The sequence below is a fragment of the Astatotilapia calliptera genome, chromosome 17, assembly GCF_964374335.1.
Source record: "Astatotilapia calliptera chromosome 17, fAstCal68.1, whole genome shotgun sequence".
In the NCBI taxonomy this organism is placed as follows: domain Eukaryota; kingdom Metazoa; phylum Chordata; class Actinopteri; order Cichliformes; family Cichlidae; genus Astatotilapia; species Astatotilapia calliptera.
Genome location: NC_137438.1, coordinates 7,763,692 through 7,786,390, shown reverse-complemented (window position 1 = coordinate 7,786,390; position 22,699 = coordinate 7,763,692). Strand labels below are relative to the sequence as shown.

The 22,699-nt window shown below is 38.6% G+C and overlaps 2 protein-coding genes across 2 annotated transcripts in view; both read left to right on the top strand.

The window, feature by feature from the left end:
- Positions 1-903: 903 nt before the first annotated feature.
- On the top strand, positions 904-8,606 carry c17h1orf210 (chromosome 17 C1orf210 homolog). The gene is made up of 4 exons (XM_026148255.2): positions 904-1,059; positions 6,246-6,781; positions 6,986-7,171; positions 8,150-8,606. The coding sequence occupies exons 2-4, from the start codon at positions 6,733-6,735 to the stop codon at positions 8,350-8,352; spliced, it is 438 nt and encodes a 145-aa protein (XP_026004040.1). The 5' UTR covers positions 904-1,059; positions 6,246-6,732; the 3' UTR covers positions 8,353-8,606.
- A 1,965-nt stretch (positions 8,607-10,571) lies between these two features.
- The window catches only part of ap1m3 (adaptor related protein complex 1 subunit mu 3), a 31,481-nt gene continuing 19,353 nt past the window's right edge, over positions 10,572-22,699 (top strand). Inside the window, exons 1-4 of the mRNA XM_026146474.2 lie at positions 10,572-10,767; positions 18,674-18,830; positions 19,441-19,508; positions 20,200-20,330. Of these exons, the coding sequence (XP_026002259.1) occupies positions 10,726-10,767; positions 18,674-18,830; positions 19,441-19,508; positions 20,200-20,330 (398 nt within the window). The 5' untranslated portion in view covers positions 10,572-10,725. The remainder of the gene's footprint in view (positions 10,768-18,673; positions 18,831-19,440; positions 19,509-20,199; positions 20,331-22,699) is intronic.

Sequence of the window (22,699 nt, the reverse complement as noted above, 5' to 3'; positions counted from 1 at the left end):
TCATCAGATGTGACATTAAATATTGTGTCTACTCAGCATGTACAGGAAGACACCCTTTTCACAGTTTAACTCTTTGCTGCTACTGCACTTCACTGATTTTCCCACAATGCACAAGTGTAGTCACAGGTTAGGTCTTTGCAGCATATACTAAAACACGGAATGCTGTTTACGCAAGGCACGGCTGAAAGTGACATCAAACAGCCCATAGACGTGGTGGTGGACACACACACACACACAATCATTTCAGTGTCCCAACCTATCTACATATATGTCATCGGCTCCAAGACATCCAGCTGAAGCGTCCTGGAACATATGGAGGGAGGGAGGGAAAGAGGAAGAGTAAGGAAGGGAGATGTAAAGATGCAGGGTGCACTGATGAGTGGCCAGGAAGTGGCCCTATTGTTTTCAGGGTCACCTCGCTTTTCCTTTCAGAGCCTTTCAGAGGTCTGTCCTCTCCAGCGGGCGGCGTCTTACATAAACATGACTCCTTGTCAACCCAAAAAAATCTATCTTGTCTGATTTCCTTTCTGATCTCAGGAGGTCTTGGATAATAGTTTGCATTTTAAATAGTAAGGGGTGGCATTAAACTACAGTTACGATACACAAGAAGAGGGGACGCACAAAGCACGTAACAAACAAGATTATATGATCCACAGCAACAGGATACCAGTGTTTGAGAAAGAAAAAACAAAAAACAGGTTAGACCAGATCATATAGTTGCACCTGTATGTGGGTATTTACATATAAAGAAAATATGAATACAGCTCATAAGTCAAATTCTACCTCTTCCTGGTTTGGCAGTGCAAAAACAACAACATTGGCTCCATCCAGGTCAGCCGTGCCATTGGCCAGAAAAGAGGCAGGAGGCGGGAGTGAGAGAGAGCGTACCTTAGTTACAAAGTTACCTATTAACTGGATGTTCTCGGAAGCAGCTGCTGAGCACACCTCGCTCAACCTTTGCATAACATTTCTCCATTTCATAGGGAAGGCAGGAGAAAATGTGGCTAAGGTCGACATGAAATGTGCGAGCCACGGAGATCTACTCTGACAGGTGACCAGGTAAGGCTTTAAATCAACAGCTTGTAGAAGAGAGAGGTAGCCAGTGTCTTCCACACACTGGGATATGTGTTTTGGTTTGGTTGTGAACTGAGACAAGGAATTATATCTGAATATTGTGCAACAATATCACAATGGGAGAAATTTAAATAAATAAATAAATAAAATAAGGAGTATTTAGCTGTTCCAAAACCATGAAGTGTAACATACTTTTATTTACAACTCGACTGGTTACGACTGAAGGAGGAGGACTGGCAATGCGTGCCTGAACGCATTGCCAGAAAAATCCAAAGTATATCAAAACATAATATGGTTTTCATTAACAGTGGAAATCAGTAACATATTTTTTTTTCCTGCAGTGGAGTCATTTAGTGCTGCAGCAGCTGAAGGCCATTCTTTCTATAGACAGAAAAAACACAATATCAAAGCGTGTTTACATTTCTATGACCTGCACTGCCCTACAAACTGAGCACACAGTGGTTCAGAACTGTGTGCTCACTGCTGTGCTTTATTATTTCAAAGTATATTGTACCATCGAAAATGAGTGCATCTGCACCACCTTCAAAATGTACAAAAGCAATAAGCAGTATTTCTGCTGTGTGTAGTTCCTACAATACTGTTTGTATTGGAGCCCGGGCTCCGAATAAAACACCACAGGCTTGGTAAACTGTGAGCTGTAGGACTTGTCAGCACCGAGTTCTCTGCCAAAGAGAGACAGCAGAAATTGTAGCCAAGTCAGGTGAGGATTAGCTTTAGTTTTAGCTAAGGTTTAGCTAGTGGCCTTTACCCAGCTGTCACTGTAAACGGGAAAAAAGAAGAAGACTTTAATGTTTAACATATGACAGCAGCTAAAAGAGTTCATATCTCAAGAAAACAACCCCAACAACAGCAAAAACATTTTAACCGATATAATAAAAACTCAAAGATCCTAAGGAGTTTGATGCCGACCTTTAACCAAAGGTGAATGTAAAGGTTTTGGAGCAGGTACGTTTTATCTCAGTGATTTGTTTGGGTAAAATTATAACCTATAAGAGAACAGTCAAACACTACAACCTTTAAACCCTTTCTCCCACTCTGTAGTTGCTACTCATTTTAAAGCTACTCAAACCTTTACCTTATTTCGCATGAAGTCACGGCAAAATGGCACACAATTTATGAACTCTTTTACTCATATAGTGTCCGAATGACCCTTGCTGAATACTCACTGACATGTTTTCCACCTGCTGTTTTTACCCCAAACAAAAGAACACCATTAACGGCTCTCTCTCTTTTAAACAGCACATGTCTATAATTTCCCACTTTAAATGTGTGGAGTTTCATTAAGGAAGTGTTAAAAGTAACTTTAAAATATCAAATAACGTAGTTTTTGGTCTTGCTGCAGGTTGATTATTATCTTTTTAATTAGCCATCCCTAAGCTTGGGTTTATTCTTTGTGTGGCTGAGGCTTCTCTGTTGACACTGCCATTATTCCAGGACCAAAAGACAAAAACCAAACATGTCATTTGCGAGTTCATTTAAGCTATTATGATCTTGGGTATAGTTAGACAACGCCAGCACAATACACTAATCATTTTTCAGGGCGTAGCTTTCATACTTCCAGTATGTGAGTTAAATAATCAGGCTAATAAACAATGTCTCTGCCAGCTGTTTTTAAACCCACTGCTCAATTAGTTCTTGTGCCTATCATCACAGACAAACAATAGCATGGCCTGACTCCTCCACACATTTACAAAGGAAGACAAAAATACAAAACTTGGCAGTGGGATAAGAGGCAAAGGGGGAGGCCTGCACGCTGCACTGTGGATTGTTGGGGTGAGGGTCACCCAGAGGACGGCTTGTGGTTTGAATATAAATATCGGTGATTATTTCAGCCAGGCAGAGAGCGTAAAGTGTGAGCTGAAAAGTAAATCCATTTTTGTGATAAGTGCTTATCAAAAAGCCTGTTTTTCATGTCTGATTCTGGCTCGCTGTTACATAAGTTGAAAGAAGTTTACCATATAATTTGGTGTCACCTCCTGTTGCGTAATCAGATTTGAAAGCATCAAACCGCTTACAGTTAGCCTTTTCAAAGGAGCCTCATCACACTCCGTGAGCGGAACATAATTTTGATGTTTAATTCAGTTTGATGACAGGGAGAGCATTTCACGCCCTCTGGCCATCATTAGCGTCTACAAACTGACGCTGGACTCACAATTTGGAGAGGCGAAACAAAGTAAGGCTGCAAAAAACTGGCTCCTTGCGTTTGAGAGTGATATTCAAACACAGGCGCAAATGCAGCTTTTTCACAGATGCAACTTCGCATACAAGCACAAACAAATGTACTGCGGCAGTGCGCAGTCACACTCTGACACACATATTCTTGGCTCCGGGTTGATGTGTATGTTTTGCTACGCCTGTGTGAGGACAGAACGGGAAGAGATAAAGGCAGCTCTGTCGGTGTGTTTACAGCCAACACTGCTGAAGAGAATAGCTTAAGAAGATGAAGGGGAAGTCGCCTAATGGCCACAGCTAAGGAGCTGGAGCTCTCTTGCTGTGAAAAATCACCTCAGAGCCAAGAAAGCGAACAAGAAACTTTAAGCACGCCCTTTAAAACAACCACCACTATTTTGGGGGAAAGAAAGACACTGTAAATTCGTCTTTACATCTTTATAAACCATAGTTGATTTGAACTTTTTTTATGAAGCTGGTACAGGAACAAAGTCATAAAAACCAAAGTCATAGTTGTCACATTGTGGGAACCAATGTTCTGCGCTCTTCCTGTGAACTGTGGCGGAGCAGGTCACCCAGTCACTAAGGCCTAATTTCAGTGGGTCAGCCTTCTGAATAAAATCAGGCTGCAATATTCATGACTACTCCAGCACTTCCCATCACTGCTGTCTATAAATCAGTCCAGCCAATTTGCAAACCAAACCAAGATGCATCAGTTTGGTTTGCAAAAATTAATTTAGATGTTATAACAGTTACAGTTTACATGTTGATTTTTTTTTACTGCCACTTAACTGCTTTTTCTACAGTCACACTAGTGGAAACAGTGGTTCATCTGTGGCAATGTGATAAAAATAACAAATCTGTTGTTGTATAAGAATATAGAAATTCACATTCACATTAACTTGCCCACAAAAAGAGAGGTAGCCCCTGCAAGACAACGATTTAACTACAAAATAGCATAGGTGCTTATCAACCATTTTTTTATATAGGAATACACCCAGAATCCAAGAGTTGCGATGCATCTATTGCAGAACAACTCCCAAAGTGTAACATTAAACGCTAGGTGACAAATCGTCGGTGTATTATCCTTTTGGCCACCCAACACGTCCCTATATTACAAGTTCAGAAAAACTAGGAAACATGAGAACCTTTTGAAATGAATCTACACATGTACACTTATTTTACTTAAATCGCTTTGGAAAACACTATCTAACATGATTAAGGTGGTGGTCATGGTTAGGGCTGAATTGCACAGCTGGAACGTGTGTTACCGTAGGAGCGTCATTCTATTCGATTTCATCCACGATATCACCTTTCCCGTTCCCATGGAACGCTTCCGGACATGACAAATCGTCGGTATATTACGCGTCGGGAGTGAGAACAGGCTGTGCAGATAGATGCATCGCAGACAAGCTGTGCTCATCAGTGCAAACCAACCCAGATCAACTGGAATGTTATGACAATTTGTCTGCAATTATAAATTTGGTGGCAATACTTGCAAACCTTTTCTAATCTGTATGAGAGTAACTGTAGTCCATCTGAGACACAGTGATTATGTGGAAACAAGACTGCCTTCCAACAGGCAAAGGGCAATTGCCTTGTGATGTAAAGTGTCAATACAGTGTTGCTTCTTTTATTTAACTAAGACACATTTCTATATTTATAGTGAGCTATAAATCTATCTACAGTCAATATAAAGGTTTTTAGCAACCCCCCCCCCAAAAAAAAAAAATAAAAAATAAAAAATGTTATGATCTAAAATCTAGATCACAAACATAAACATATACTGTAGGTCCTAGTAAAAAACAGTTAAGAATGGACATCACGGACAAGAGCAAAACTTATTTGACTGCATTTTTGCAGCTCCAGTGTAAATACAGGGGGTCAGCCCGTAGTGCTGTGCATGCAAATATGAGTCTACTTTGCAAATAGCTGTGCATAAAGGTTCTCTTGTGGACGACAGGTTTGTATTTGCATTAAGAACATCGCTGATATGCTACTGTCAACAAAATACAACAAGTGGAACAAGCGAGTTCCTGAATGTAAGCAGAACACGGGGGTTTATAATCCAGTGCGCGTTGCCAATTCTGGAAATATGATGATACATTTGACAGCTGGTTAGCTAATTTTTGGGGGGAAAAGTGGGTGGAAACGCCGATTCTGGCTCTGTAAGGGAGGATCACACGTGTATTAATAATGTGTTTGTTTCATTTCATAAAAGCAAGATTTGTTTTATCGCTTTAAAAAATTGTGATCTTTGCAGACATCAGTAGAGAGTTCTGGCTTTCAGCCAAACTAGGCAGGCTGTTCCCCATTTCTTTTTGCTACACAACACAAATGGAAGTGAAGTCCCAAGATGCTGCACTTTTCCCATGTGGCTCAAATTAGATGGAATTTCCTCTCAGCACTGATTTTCCATGAAATTCCATTTTAATTTTTCTATAATAAACAACAAATGTAAGATCTTCTTGCCCATTAAGTCTGAAGTTTTGTAGGAAGCTGTTAAACATGCAAAGTTAAGATTCCTTCACACACACACTCACAGATTACTCATTTTGCCAGTGTTTTGTGTAGCATAAAGGAAGGGTTCTACAGTATGTGGGACTTCCTGTTTGTGACACACTTTTCCTATTGTGCATGATATCCTCCTGATTTCCTGACAGCCCGTGCTGAGTGATAATTTCAGTATTTAAAAGAACCTTTAAAAGAGCTTCCTTTAATGATGAAACACTCACTCTCCATAGATACTTAGTGAAATATTTAAGCCGTTTGATTGTTCAGTTTCGTTTTGTGTGGCTTAGTTATGAAATATGCATTTAATGCCACAAAGATTTCAAAGCACCAATGCACATGGGTATCGTTTACTGGTAATCTACATAACTGAGGAGCTTTTTTCCCCAGTTTTGTAAGATGCCTTTGTAGGAAAGTGTGTAAAATAAAAATATTCATGCTTCTTTTCTTCTCTTTTCTACTTTCTCCAGATCCATATGTAACTACAGCAAGAGGTCTGTAGCTCATATTTCATTGCATGCATAAACCGATTACGATACCAGCACCATTCAGCTGGTACTGAACTGAGGCCTCCCCCCCAGTCACTCAACCTTGCCGCCAAGCGGCGCTCTGAAAGTTAAACTCCTCACTAGTCAACAGACAACTAACTCCCTCATCTGGGGAGATGCCAGCCCTACAACATCACTTCTGAATCCTACAGTGGCTTTAATTAGATCAAGGCAATATAACACAAACCACTGAAAAGTGCCAGCTTCAATTAAAAGGAGTTCAAGGGTCTGCTGGCTCTTGTCGAAAGAGAGTGACATATGTGTTTGACACGCCTGCAGTCCATGGTTTCACGCTTGAGTTAATGGTGCCGCAAAGCAAGAGGAAAGCCTCATTCATCAAGAAGCAAACTGAACTACAAAGTGGAGGTCTCTTTCTAGAAGAGGCTGTACAAATAAGAGGCAAAGCTAAATGGAACCATCACTAAATGACACAGCTTTACCAACAGCAGCAAAAAATGGTAAGAGTTCAGTTGTTTTAGTAATGTCAGATAGAACGTTTATCAGCAGGAAATTTGTCTCTGCATCTGCTCTAACGGCAGAAGACAGTAAATACAGTTCCCCATAGTTGAAGCTTAATGCGGGTATCTGGGTTCTTTCCACAGTTGTGCCACCTCAAAACCACACTGATTAACTGGAATGGGACTCCTTGTCTTCTCTTACAGACACTTTGACAGCCAAACAGACCGGTCACAGCTGGGAGTTCTTCGTGGCCGTCCTCGTCGCAGCCATCTTGGTCACTGTTATTATTGCCATTATGGTTAAATATCAGGTGTTTCGGCGCTTCCTGGCGAGCTACAGACACACGCGGCTGAGGGAGAGTGATTCTATTAGCCACTGTGACCCATCAGGTTTGCTTTTTATGAATTCAATTTTAGAGATTACTGCATGCTGACATTTGTTTGTATGTTCAAAACCGAAAGCCGAGCCAATGCCCAGAGTACATTTAACATCTATAAATTCATGCAACAGATTGGATAAGAAAGCATTACACAAGAAAAATAGCAATATGAAAAAAGTGTACTTGTGCTCATAGTGTGCTTTGTCACAGCCTAAAGCATTTTTTTTAAAATCAACAATAGACCAAAAGATTATGTGTATGATGAATGACAGGAATTATAGGCTACCTCTGCAGTTAGTGTTAGCGCTACAGTGGTTTCCAGCTCATTGTCTTTGTTTTCCGGCCCTGCTGCTTGTGGACAAAATAAACAACCAGCTCCTGTAGATGGTCAGAAATTAAAAGCAGATAAAAACAGAAGCAGTCCTTAGAAGCTGGGGGAGACCAAAACGCAGCACAACAATGACTAAATATCTGAGTTTAAAAAGACAAAAACACTACTGGAGATCAGTGTCCAGTGCTGTATTCACAGTGCATTGAACTGCCTCCAAGTGGAAATGAAAATATCATCTAAGCCAATGAACACATAACAACACGGCAACAATTAATTTTTGTACTTCGGATGCCATGTCCTGGCAAATAGCTTGCATAATGTTTCCAAAAATGAGAAATGCTGACTTACAGTTGAAGCAAAACCAGACTGCACAATTATCTTTTGAAAATCTTTTATTAGGCTTTTATTAGGCTGCAGGAGATCTTCTGTTTAGAAGAACTGTGTCTTTAAGAGCTAATACAGCAATTAAGAGCTCATAGAAATTGATACCTCAAATCCAAAGCCGTCTGCGCTCTGTTGACTTACTCGGCGAGTCTTTTTATATTTGCAAATGCTGATAACATGGTTGGACAGAATGACTTACCGGACTTGGTTTCTAATGATTCTTGGCTGTGGGTTTTTTTATTTGCTCTCTTCTTCTTTTCTCATTGTTTTCAGGCCTGGAAGTGGGGTTTACCATGCACGGAGGACGTGGAATGCATCCTCACTGTATGCCTCCAGTGAGCGAGGAGGATGACGACGGCTTCATTGAGGACAACTATATCCCGACAAGTGAGAGACAGAGGGCCGAGAGAGCGGCCGAGAACATAGAAGAGGACACGGAGGAAGAGATTTATGACAGTGAGTTTAGCATTGGTTAGAAGGGATGTCTCCACACCTTCTGAACCACTGTTCTGGTATTTGGGCCAGAAGTGAGCTATCCGTTTCACTCCATCTGATCCTTTTCCATGGGTTTTCATAGTTTCTATCTCAAAAACTGATCCTTGGTTAACAACTGATTAGATGCATAAAGATAAAAAAAAATCCATTATTTCTGGAGAGCTTGGAAAGGAATATCCTGATGTCAAGCGCATTATCATGGCAGTAGTTCTCAGTGTGGGAGAACATTTCAACATGTTCTTATGAGAATAGGCTTGCGTTAAAAACACATATCATGGAAACTGCTGGATTTTTGAAAATGTACTTGAACAAATCTCCCATTAAAAAAATAAGTAAATTTTGTTTAAAAAAAACAAAACAAAACAAAACAAAATGTAAGTATACCTTTAAAAAAAACGTAGGTACACCTTTTTAAAAAGGGAAATACACCTTTGTTTTTGTTTTGTTTTTTTGTAAAAAAAAAGGAAGTATACCCTGTTTAAAAAAAAGAAAAATAGGAAGTACGCCTTCAGCTTCAAAAGCTACTATTTTTCCTGTTAGCAGGGATAGCCAGTCTCTGACATCAGCTTCATACGATTTTCTTGATCACTTGTCCTTTCAAAATTCTCAATTACCTCAGCATCATTTCAAAGATTTTTTCCCCCATTCCAGAACTCCGTTTATTTCTCTTCATTGGTATATTTGAGAGTGTGCTGAGTTCTATTCCCCCTTTACTCTAATGGCCTCAGGTCATAGCTGAATCAGTGACTGATTAGTGACAAGCTGCCTAATTTGTTAGGCCTTAGTGTAACACAGTATAGATGTACAGCTTCCTCTCACGCCTCTCATGCAAAGCTGCATTTGGTGTGGGAAACATAGCTAAGCCAGTTTTTTTAGCTGATTAACTGATTACTTGATTTGATTTGATAGCACGGATTATTAATTAATTAATCGTATGCCGACGCATAGCCATAGTTAAGTAAGACTGACAACAAGAGCATACATTGCTTTGCTCAGTGAGAGTACTTTAAGTACCATGTACTGTACAACACTTGCACCGTTTTCTTTTAAAATGTTTTTTCTGACTTTCATTGTAATAATTGTATGGTTTTGGATGTTGCCTTACAAGAAAATTACAAGAGTCATATCATTCATTTGTGCTGTTACGGTACATTATTATTATTATTATTATTATTATTATTATTATTATTATTATTATTATTATTATTATTATTTTTAATCTGCCACAGTCATTTTTTTTAAATTAAATTGTACTGCAGCTCACATATATCATAAGCAGTACTTGCAGTTACTTTTCAACCTTTTGAATCCTGTTTTTAAGAAACTGCACTGAGATGTGTACACAAAGTCAGCTAGACCTCAATAAATATCTACCTGTAAGTGAAACCCTTGCTGCATTCTCATGTATTTTCAACTGAAATCTGTCGGGGTTATTTCTGAGGGCTATTTCTCCACCATTAATTTGTGTATTTTGCTTGTCTCACTGGACACAGAATGGAATCATTACACTCACCTGTCCATTTAAACTTTGCGACGATGCTATAAACAACCATAATAACGCCTGAAAGTGCGCCTCGAGCAGAGGCCTGCAGCGCTTCGGATCCCAGGAGACGACGCCGATGATGAGAGGGGCTGACAGGTCTGTGAAGCTGTCAGCCGAGGCACCCGGAAACACGGCGTGTAAAGTTGACACCGAAACCGGAAAAAGACGATCTCGCCTTCAAAATAAATGGATAATTGAACGTTGTTTGCTATGATGGGTGTGTCTCATGTCTTAGAAACCCCCCACCCACGCACCCATCATTACCATGCCAAAAATCAAGAAAAAATAATGACTAAATAATACTTATAATAATATTACCACTCCCATTAATCATCACTTTTCCTTTCATTCAGAAAAGGTTAAACTTATTTTTTACGCTGTTTAATCTATAGATATAGATCGTCTTAATGTCACAGTAATGTAAATCAGATGGCAGCCTATTCCTGCAAAATTATTGTGGGCTGTGGGAGTAGAAAAAACGAAACCATTAATATTTTTAAAGTAATGTGCCACTGAATGTATTATTTATGAAGAACAGAAACATTAAAATATGATTTGCTTAAGGTATTTGGAGTTATTTATTTAAAAAGAAAATAGCCGGAAGTCGTATTTCCGTGACAGTAGCTAGCTTGATGCTACGATCCGGAAAAGCAGCGAGTTGCAGCGAAACGCGTTGACTGTACAGTGTGGAGGAGAGGAGGAACGAGGATGATGGGAGCGAATCGTATTCCACTCAAGTGACCCATATCTTACAGTAGACCCAGATATTATTTAGCCTACTTCTTGTTCTCGAGGATTTTTCTCCGTGAAGATGTCGGCGTCAGCGATATTTATCCTGGACCTGAAGGGAAAGGTAAGTTTGTGGCGACTTGTTGGTGAGGAAGTTGACATTATCAACGCAGCACCTGCCTCAAGATAGTCAGTTTGCCAAGAAAGTCGCACAGGATATTTTCATTTTTATTGGCGTAATCTGCAGCTGTACATCACATGCCGCATACACTTTTCTTTGTCGAAAACTCTTTGCTAATTTAACTCTGAACCACCCGTACAGAGCAGACAGGAAGAGAAGCTCAACTTGTCAAACTCGTTTCACCAATGTTCAGTATACACAGAGGGCTTGTTCTTGTGCAGCGATGCAGCCTTTATTGTACGTGATGTGTCCTATTTCGAGGTCTAAAACTTTACCTTGGGCAGCCCTTACATGCCATGCAATAAACCGTACAGTGGTTAGTTTAAAATAATGGGGATATGTGTGTGGACATGAGGATGACATACATTAGAAATACATCTTAAGAGACAAACTCAAGTGAAATGCTTGAGGGTTAGTGATCTCAAGGTGAAAATGTCATTTATTTGTAAATTTGTACTCATCAGTTAATTTAGCTGGGTGCCTTACAAAAAATCTGCAGTCCTAAAAGTAAGGATTTGTCACTTTTATGTATTTCATGAATACTTATTTGATATTATTATTATTACATAACCTTAATCAGTCCAATCTAATAATTTCAACCATAAATGTCATAAAAAGCAACTACCCACAGCAAAATGTGATGTTTTTAGTTGATCTAGTTTGTTTGGGTAGCTTACAAACCCATCACTGTTTTGGTTTGCTCTCGTAAAAGCCTGAGAAAACCTGCTAACGTTCACATTAGGAGACAAGTCTCAAGTTTATTTATTATTTTTGCAAAAAATATACTTATTTTTATGTTGATCATCTTACCAGAATACTGAAACACCTGATTTAAGTGTTTCAGTTCTAACATGTGTGTAAGTTTAGTTAGACAAAACAAGTAACAAGTATCTGTAACCATAATGCTAGGCTTGGTCTACCACCTGACCAAACTATTTTAGTGATTAAAATGACAGAGTGTGGTAAATTTTGACCCTATTATGTTGTATAGACTTCCTATTGTGTTTGTTGTAAATATACTCTCTCCTTTATCTATGACAGCTATTCTAAAATGGTTTAATGTAATTATAGTTTTACAGTGATTTTTCTGCAAGAGGATTGGAGTTAGTTTCAGGGCTCCTGCTACTCTAGACCTAATAGCTGTGCTCCAGTGTAAAACATTAAAATGTGGTGATTAAAGTGGAAAGTAATGATAAAATAATTTTGAAAAAGCAATATTGCTAAAAATGGTTAAACTAATGCATAAATATATATATTTGTTTTTAGGGTCTGTTGATGAGCCTGGAAAAGACCTTTCCATTATCCTTGCCCCACCGGCAGCCTATTTCCCGGAAAAACACTATGAAAAGCTGTACACATTCACAGTGGGAAACATTTTTAGGATTATAAATATCACAATGTTACATATAAATATACAGCTGGAATTATAAATGACCCCAATAACTCATTAAAAGGATAAGACTATCTTCACCATGTATTTTCTCTAACCGTAACTTATTCTTAGGACAATGAAACAGTGTTTGTGGAAATGATACTGAAAGTCATGAGGATCATAAATGACGCAGTACTTGCTGTTTTCATTAATTTTTGTATTTTTTTTAAGTATTTCTACAATTTCTTACTACTTCATATGACTCTATTAGCTTGTAGAGTTAATTTATGTGGGGCCAAAAAAAAAAGAATTGTTGAAGAAGCCTTATATGCTTGACAACATTACCCATTAGGGAGAAGGATCAGTCCCGTCGTTGCCTGGATGTCTTATCGTACAGAATAAAGGTTTTCTCTTTCCCTCTCTTGCGTTCTATCCATCTATCTCTGCCCTGAGGCAAATCAGTAGTATCTCTTTGCCTTCAGTCTTCACCCTCTCTCTGCCCTGACTAGATGAGGTCCTCTGTTGTAGCAGAAAATTGTGAAACAAATCTGAGATGGAAAAAAGCATGAGAACAGTCCCAGTGACACTGTAGATAAAAAAATAATATTAAGGTTGTAGTCATTAACCCAAAGCAGTTATGGATACATAGGTAACCTGCTTAACTGTACAAATCCATAGACCTTTTGAACTATTGCTACTGCAGAAGTCTGTTGCATTTTTGTGTTTTCAAGTGTGCCAACCTACCCCAAGCCCTCGGTGCCTCCTCATGGGCGCTAGACTGCACTTGCTGGGTAGACCTAAATGTCAGGCTATTGAAATCAGCATGGCATCATTTGTTCTCTGTGATTCCCAATAGAATTTTTAATGAGCGAACATGCTCAAGCTGACTTTTTGGGTTGTAATGAGTAATGGCAGATTCCAATAGCTGGAGGCTAACATCTTCAGACATATAGTATATTTGCTCAAGGGGCTACAGCTCTTAGTTTTTGTAATATATATTCAATTATGTTGGACAATGCACATTCATCAACATCATAATGGTAATGTGCAAAGACTGACTCATTTCGATTAGCTTTTTGTTTAATTGTTTAATTTGTTTAATTTAATTGCGTCCACCATGAATCCCAATTTAATTATTTTCATACTGGTTGATTTATCCATCTGTCCATCCATCCATACATCACATCCTCTATGACTCGCACCCACTAAGAGTAATGATTTTGGGGAAGGTTACACCCTGCACACCTTGGATACCGGTCTTTTGCAGGAATAACAAAGAGAGACAGACAACTATTCACACTCACTTTCACACCTATTGCCAATTTAGAATTGCCTGTTAACCTAACCCATGGATGTCTTTGGACCATGGGAGGAAGCCAGAGTACCCAGAAAAAGGTTATGCAAGCACAGGGAGAATATGCAGGCAGAAAAGACTACTGGAGGGATCACCTTCAGATTGTTTTAGATACATTCCATGACCTTAGAGGATGAATGTGCATGACTTGGGTAATACACATTTTGCTAACAGTGTAACAGTTTGTGGACTGACTTACAGCTGGATCACATTTGTAATTTAGTCACTTATTTAGATGCAAAACAAATGACATTCTCATCATCATCTGCTTGTGTTGGGTATCATATTAGCATGCTGACACACTAAACTGTGATTAATATAGTAAACACTGTACCAGCTAAGCAGAAGTACGAGTTTGATAGAGCTGCCACTGTAGACTTAGTCTTATTGGACAAAGAATGCTGCAGCTGCAACAAGCCCCCTTCTCGAGGCCCTTTGAGTATTAACAATATTTAATGGTTGCAGTTGATGGACCAACTCAGTGGTGTCTTTTTGTACTTTTCAATGGTTCATTATTTCAGCTACAAGTTGTGTACTGTTAACTACTAGCAGCTTTGAAACGTCATTCAACATTTTCTACATAGAAATTTATTTTAGTACAGGAATTTATCTCATAGTCAGATTGAACTTAGTGGGCTTAGTGTAATTTACAAGAGGGTTGATGGGTGACACAAACTGTTCTTGTTTTTTTTGTTTTGTTCCTGTTTGCCTTCCGGTCATACGGCCCAGCGAGGGGTGTCTGTTGCCATGTTTCTTTAGAGGTTAGCAGTGAGTGCTTTCTATTGATTTCAAACATTGAAAACAGTCATTGATTGGCTTGTGTGACCCAGTAACAAACTCCCATCAAATCCCCACAGCGATTTTCCCCGGCTGATTATGTTTTATTTCATTTATTTATTTTTTAAGACCACTGATGGTTTTAATATGTAATACTTTGTTGTGCTGGTAAAAGCCAATTATAACGCCAAGAATTGCCTTTTGTCTTGTAGATTAAACAAAGAATGGATCAGCACATGTAATTCAGTTTATAATAGGGCTAATTGGCTGTATTTTATACTTCAGTTTTTATATTATGCTTCCATTGTTCTTATTTCCTTTTTAGTTTTTTCCTTTTGTTCCCACTGAACAAAAAAACATTTCTTGGTTTTGAAACGATTTAACTAAGTTCTACATAAAGATTTTTAGCTCTCTGTCACAGTTGAATGCCATTTAAAACAATTAGATATAAAAAATATTTGTGATGCACGTTGATATTCCAGCAAAACTTCCCAAACTTTAAGCAGACACTACTGCAGGTTAACTTGAAAGGGATACATTCCCACTTGGTTGTAAAGAGACCTGGATTATTAAGTAGCAGTGCTTTGCTTTGGGGCATGAAATATGCTAATTGATTGGTTCTCTGCTGAAAACAGTGCAGCACTGCTTGTTTTTCTGGAAATACGAGTTTAACTGACACACGTTTGAACCATAGTGGCACGGCAGTGATATGTTGACACTTCCGTTTCCTAAAGGTGATATAAAAGTTTTTACAAGTCATTCTTATGATTGGCACCATTATTGTTACCACAGACTAGTTATTTTCAGAATCATCATAATCGGATGATGTGAAATGTCTCTCAGATGCAAATTTGGTGGGTTTTCTTTTGTGTTGTTTTTTTAAAGGTGGACATCAATGCACTAAAAGAGAGAATTACACAGAGGAAAATTGGTGGATAAAGCAGTCAATAAGAAGCTCGTCACAGCTCATCACAGTAAATGAAAAGAGTGATAAACTTTCTTCGTCTTTTATTGATTTATTGTCTCAAATAGAAATTAACTTCAGCCAACTTGTCAAGTATGTGCACATTGGTTGTGTACGGCCAGCGATGTTGGTGGCCTTTTCTTTGCGGTCCACATGTTCTATATGCCATTGTAAGTGCAGTAGGAGGCAAGTGTTATAGTGTTATATATTGGGCTGTTTATACTTTATTTTTTCATTTTTTTCAATTAGAAATTGATACTGTTATATGTAAAACAAAGAAAATAAGTGAATTATCAAATCAAAAATGCTGGACTCAGCAGATGTCTGTATCTTCTGTTGGAAAATCACTGTTGACTAAGTAATTAATTATTCCCCTTTTTGATGCGGTAACCAGAAATGATTATGACCACCACATAGTTAACATGCTGTTGAGTCAAGTCTGGAACATATGTGTGCCGGTGTTTTTTCCATCAAGGTGTGATTTTTAAAACTGGCAATTCAAAGGACACTCTTCCATGGGCTTTCAATATTGCAGCTCTTTTTTGATATAGACTTGCCTATAGCTCACTCTCTGTCTGGTCACCTCTGAACTGTTGCCTGTGTGTGTTCTCCTCTCATAGAATCTGATCAGTGGCCTGTTCATATCCTTCTTCTCCCCCAGATTACTTTACTTTGCTGGAATGTCCTTTTTTTATTTCTTATTTCCTCCTGTCTTTGTTGCATCTGCCCCTTTGTGACCTTTGTGCAACAGAGGCTCCTCTATTAAAGAAGATGGGGAGCTTTTTGTGTTTGTGTGCGTGCATGCATGTGTGTGTGTGTGTGTGTGCGTGCATGCATGTGTGTGTGTGCGTGCATGTGTGTATGCTTGCCATCTAGATCCCTGAAGCGTACAAGCTTTGATCTCTTTCTTCACTTCACCGTGTGCGTCCGGAGACTAGAAAGACTGCTAACTCATCTTGTTATGTTTGTCTGTGTGTGTGTGTCTGTGTGCGTGTGTATGTATGTTTTCATTAAAATTAGGAGGTGTGGTGCTTTCTCTGGGCTGAATGAAGCAAGTCTTGTCATATCTGTGACTAGCATCGCATGCTGATTGGAGATGTTACAACATTCAGCCTTAAGTCTCAAGACAGACCTTGATACAATTACACCCCACCCCCCAGTGTGTAATATAGAACAGATCTGAAAAATGTTCTCAAACATAGTTTAAAACTGCACTTGTGTGATATGAACGTGCACACTTTTGTCATCATTTTAAATCCTTGACTTACAACAGAGTAAGAAGAGTTTCTGGGTCATCTTTTTCTTGGTTCAGTCACATATTGTTCTTTTTCATGCTGTGTTTTATTTTCATTGTGTCCACAGTGGAGTTTTTTTTCTTCACAAAGGAGACACTGTGTCTTGTGTAGATGTAGCAAATTGGCTTATAAAGTCAACTAAAGCAAAGTCAATATATCAGGATCTCTTGTGACAGTGGTCTGAAAAAACCCCCCAAAAAACAGAATATGTGCAGTCATAATTTTTTCATTTTTTACTTTTAGAAGTTCAATCACAGACATGTACTCACTTAACTAGATTAGTAGCTGTGGTGGGTGTGTAAGCTCACACTCGCCTTTTATTACAAACCGGTTCCAGCTCTTTTTCAATGGTTGTTGAGTCACTGACAAAGAGGAGGACTCAAGGTTCACATTGGGAAAGGTCTGTTAGATGTGTGTTTGCACATTTTCCAATTTGCAACTGTTTAAAAGTGTGTCTGTGAGTGATGGAGGTGCTATTAGTGTTGCGGGTATATAGTGATGAATAGAGTTGTCGTGATACTAGAATTTAAAACTTGATACCGATACCCAGGAAAATACTCAATATTTGACACCTTTTTTTTAATAAAGGAGGAAGGAAAAAATGACAAAAAATCAATAGGGTTTTCTTTTTTTTTGGTAAAGATTAGTACAATACAAATCTAACATCAATCACAATGTTTTTGAGTAGTCTGGCATATAAAGTAATGTAACGTGGTGCAACCCCCCCCCCCCCCCCCCCCCCAAAAAAAAAAGGACAATAATATTTATAGGTGGTTTGAGGTAGTACTGTGCCTCTCACGACTTTGCACTTTTCTTTACTGATCATCTGATGAAAAACGTATCCTCTTCCTTCTAACTTCAAGCCATATTTTCTAAACTGGGGCTCTAATACACAAAAAAGTGCTTAACCATGCCTATCTATTCTTGATATTATACCAATTGCTTATTATTAGTAAATTGGCTAAACAACAATAGCTGGTTACAAACTAACATTTTGCTTTATGTTGGGTTTGAGTGTCCTAAAAATCCCTCCGATAAACCCTTTAATTTTTTCACTCTTGCATTTATTTGCTAAGGAACAGAGTCCAACAACATTAGATACACTTCAACCAAAGTTTCACTAACACTAGGCTATTAGCAGCTAACAGTGCTATGAGCCTACAGCAGTGCTAATTTTCACTGACTCATCTCTTCTTATTTGACTCCTTTCACAAAGTTTTAAAGCCTTGAGTAAATGGACATGGACACTATTGTCAGCCTACACTTAATGCAGACAAATGGCAGCCAGAGTTGTTTGTCCTACAGTGGCCACCATAGCCAGGATTATGCACTTGAATTGGGAGGGGTAATAAAACAGAACTTGGACAGCTAGTGGAGAAATTTGTCACACTGTACCTTTTAACATTATCCGCTAGCCACAACCTCAATGATGACTTAAGAAATGGCTAATGTTGCTATCTGGTAATTGCAAACATATAAATGGTTAAAGGTATCAATGCGAATGGGTATCTGAACTGATAGTAATTCTTATTAGTTTATTATCACTTAGTATCTTAGTACTGTTTCTTTCAGACATAAAATGAATTTTTATAAGGGAAAGGCTAAGAATTAATGAAAATTTTTTTTAAATTTGGTTTTAAGATTGATTTATTTTTTGCCAATTGACAGCAAGGAGGAGAATATACCATAAATGTCTAGTAGGACTTGGGGACATTGCATGCCTTGGCTATCATTTCAAACCTGGAAATCTTCCAACCCTTGCTAAGGTCTGCTCTTATTCTTCTTTCAAGTTGAAAAGTTGGTCATTCATCATTCATGATCAGATACCCATCAGTCCATTAAAACTACAAAGGAGAGATTCAAGCTGGAAACACATTTTGCACATTTCCACAGAGGATGAAAAAAATAAATATAACCCCCATTCAGGAGGTTAGAGGGTTTTTGTCAGCCACTGGCTTCTGTAGCTTCTTTAAGCTTGAGTGCAGGTTTGGTATCTTTGCCAAAAGCTATAAATATTTAATGACAAAGTCCTCTTTAATATCATCCTCTGCCTCTGTATCTTGTGTGTCTTTATGTTACTCATCCAGGTTCTGATTTGCCGTAACTACATGGGAAACATGGACATAAATGTGATCGACCAGTTCATGCCCATTCTGATGAAGAGAGAAGAAGACGCTGAGATGACGCCGCTGATCAGCCATGGCTCCGCACACTTCATGTGGATCAAACACAACAACCTTTACTGTATCCAAAGAGAGTTTACTGCTGCGTGATGTGCTCTGTGGTGCCTGCTAAAACGAAGCCTTCACTGCAGACACTATAAATATCTATGTGAATTCTCCACTTTACCACAGTATAGTTTTCCATTCTGGCTGACATTCCTGCTTTAGTTCTTCAAAGTGACAGCCCTCCCATCAATCATTTACAGCATGTAATACATATACCTTAATTGCATCTTTCCAGGACAGATCTATATGAAGTCCTGTGTTTCAGGTTGCTTCTGAGCTTCTCCACTTAAAAAATTGAACACAGGTTCACTATGATGTGTTATTCACTGTCTTCAATATTCCACACTCAGTCTTACTTACACATTATTAATTCAGGAACATATTCCAGTTGTTAGTAGTATTCCCAGTGCACTGCATTACACAGCTGAGCTCTTTTACCACCCTGTGGCCATGTTTTTAGTTGCTTGAAAGTCTCACACATTCTGTTAACTTTCAATTATGCTGCATTCGTCTCATAATCACTCCCAGTAAAGAATAAAACATTCCTGCTTCATGTCTTCTAACAGATTAAAAAACGTTTGCCTCTTGTAGATAAAACTTTGTTTCTTAACAGTTTTTTTTTTCAGTGGTGGCAATCACTAAGAAGAATGCTAATGCTGCTCTCGTGTACTCCTTCCTTTATAAAATAGTACAGGTGAGTGTGATGTTTACAGTTCATACTTTTTATTCCAAGGATGGAAAAGTTGCATTTGCATTATGAAGTCGTCTGATTTTCTATGTAGGCAATACATTTGGTTTGATCTATTGATGAAATGCAGGAACAGTTGGTGTTTCTGCACCGACAGTCTTGGTTTTTGGTTTGGGTTTTGTTGTATTTCTTGCAAAGTACTTTGTGACATGTACGGTAAAAAACAACAATGGCACTCACAGAATACTTCCCTCCCAAACTCTTACATTTATAAGAACGTGACCTGGAGTGGTACCACATTGTAATAGACTCCTTCTTTGATCTCCACCTCTACCTTTCCAACACATTTCAGGAAATATGGCCTAGTAGCTGTTTCGCATAATTCTGCTAGCAGACGGCCAGATAAACAAACAGCTCTTTTCTTGCTAGAGGAATAAATGTAACCAGCTCATTGTATAAATTATTGGAATAGGTCTTAATAAACTGCAGTATTAACCAGTTGACTATGAAGTGTAAGCGTATCTATTTGTTTTTCCCCTATACATATCTTTTCAGCACTGATATATGAAAAGATAATAATAAAAATCTTACTGTGGGATAGTAATAACATACAGTATGTGTGCACTCAATGTAAAAAGTACTGCTCAGCAGCTTGCATAGGATTTTTCATAGTAGCTGTTTGTATTTCTGTTTCTAGGTATTTAAGGAGTACTTTAAGGAGCTTGAGGAGGAGAGCATTCGCGACAACTTTGTGACGGTGTACGAACTGATGGACGAGGTGATGGATTTTGGGTTCCCTCAGACGACTGAGAGCAAGATCCTACAAGAGTAAGACAAATGTCACACAAGTTGACAACAGTCCACAAACCATTGCGCCACGTCTGTTTGTTCAAGTGTAAAAACTCAATACCTCAGACTGGGAAGCATTTTAGATTCAAATAAATAATGAGTCAGCACTTTATCGAAATATGTAAGCATAGACGGAAATACAGTAAATACAATTAGTAATGCAAAAAATACTATACAATTCTAATGAGCTTAAAAGTTAATATTTGGTATGACCACCTTTATTCTTCTACACAGCCTGAACTCTCTTAAGCAGCTTTGTAGTCATTTCTTCTTGAAGGACATTCAAACTCTTCTGTAGATTTTGGCTGCCTTTTTTTTGAAAATTTCGTGCTGAAAATTAAACTTCCAATGGCATTGCATGGCAAAATCTGACAAGCTCTCCAACACCACTGACTGAAATGCTTTCCCAAACCATGTCAGAGCCTCCACTGTTTTTTACAGACAACTGTAGACACAGTAGTATCTCTTGTCCTCCTCTGTACATTCCGATAAAAATTTAAACCAAGAATTTTACATCTGGATTATCACTTCATTAGACCAGTTGTCGCTGATTTTCAGCCCAGTACTTGAGTAATTTGGCATACATTGGCCTTTATTCCCTGTTTCGCTTCCTTAAAAATGGCTTCTTGGCAGCCACTCTTCCATTGAGGCTATAGTGAACAGTAGTAGTTCATCTCTCAGTTCCAGTTTCAGGTCTTTGCTGAATTTCATATTTCCTAAGGACATGGCATGTCTGGTGAAGATATTTTTATTTAATTTTTTTCCTGCCACTTCTTGTTTTGTCCTCCACTTATCCAATTTCCTCACATTTTTGAGGTAATGCTGCATACCATGGCAAGACATACCAGGTTTTTGGCACGTGGTTCTTTGGGAATCACCTTGTTGGTGCAAAGATACCATTTTATGCCTGTCAACCCATATGGAAAAGAAATAGTTAAAAACATATATGATTTCATTATATAATTTTTCAAGGGATCTTATATGTGTTTTCACTCTTGTATGCTTTTCATACAAGTTTCATACAAGACAGATACAAACTTTATAAGATTTATATATATCTTTTCCATATGGGAAACTGTGTTATCTTTGGTATCTGTTCTAGATTCAACTGGAGAAATGGGAGCAAATGATGTGTTTTTGCGACAGGCTGCTGGTAACAAAGTGTTACCAAATTTAAAATGGAGTCCGATGGACCGATCCGATATTATGTATCTGTATCGATCCGATACTGACCTAAATTACTGGATCGGATATAGGAGAGAAATAAAAAATGTAATCCGATCCGAAGTATCACAAAATAACCTCACAAAACGCGCTACTTGGCGTAACCCAGCTCAGCGCATCGGAGCAGTATGTGTCACCTGATAGAGCGGCTGTTGTCTGCGAGACATGTCGGTGGTCTGGTGGAGCATTTGGAGCATTACGTGCTTCCAAACCGCGGCATTCCATCTCAAAGAAAACTATCCCAGAGAAGTAAAGTGTGTAAGTGCATCTCTGAATGTTTGCATAGTATTTCCACTTTAAGCATAACAACTGATATATATGGAGCCACAGCTGGACTGGCCATCGGAGTTCCATATTGAGGCGAAAAGGAAGCGATTTGTCCCGTACTTCAGCTAGAATTTAAAAAAGGCACGAAAAAAGGCTGGAGTTATTCTGTCTTTGCTGCACAGCTGCCGTTCTTCTCTCATTCTCTCCCCCTTCCTCCCCTGTTGCTACTTCAATCATGGAACTGACCAATGATCTTTTCTGTCGCAAGTCCCGTCTTACTTGTTTGTTTATTGCCCACTTTGCGCCAGAAAGAGGAGACCAGCGGATAAAGAACAGCTGCTTGATAAGCTGTTGTTAGACTTGATTTAATATTAATTTCTAGTATCAGCTGATGTTTGCTGGAGCCATGGCTGTAAAAGCTGCTGGTCATGATATCCGTTTGGATATGTCGTGAGAGGGAAACATGAATATGAAACCAGGAGATGTCCTTACTGAATCATCAGCTGAACAGTGATGGACAAACAGGTTTACCTGTTATGTGACATGAATGAGTGGAAGGGAAGCTATGAACTGTTTCTGAGAGACAAATAACACCAGGATCCTTTTCTGTGTAGCTGACAGCTGGTAACTGTGCAGGTGCGGATCTAGCAAAGTTTTGCCAGGGGGCCAGGTAGGGCATTAACAGGGAAAGGGAGGCACAAAAAATACTTTTCTTTGTTATTTCATTTAAAATGATGAACTTTTAATAAATAATTATCTGAATCTTACAACCAAAGTGGTCATCTGATTAAATGTATAGAAATCCATTATTGTATATAGTAACTATTAAGTCTAATATACATCCTAGTAATCTATAG

What these genes read in the sequence shown, in the direction of transcription:
- c17h1orf210 (XM_026148255.2), top strand. Translation starts at nt 6,733, where the DNA reads ATGGAACCATCACTAAATGACACAGCTTTACCAACAGCAGCAAAAAAT. An exon ending in ACCAACAGCAGCAAAAAATG is followed by an intron (nt 6,782 to 6,985) that starts GTAAGAGTTCAG and finishes CTTCTCTTACAG; the next exon opens with ACACTTTGACAGCCAAACAG. An exon ending in TAGCCACTGTGACCCATCAG is followed by an intron (nt 7,172 to 8,149) that starts GTTTGCTTTTTA and finishes CATTGTTTTCAG; the next exon opens with GCCTGGAAGTGGGGTTTACC.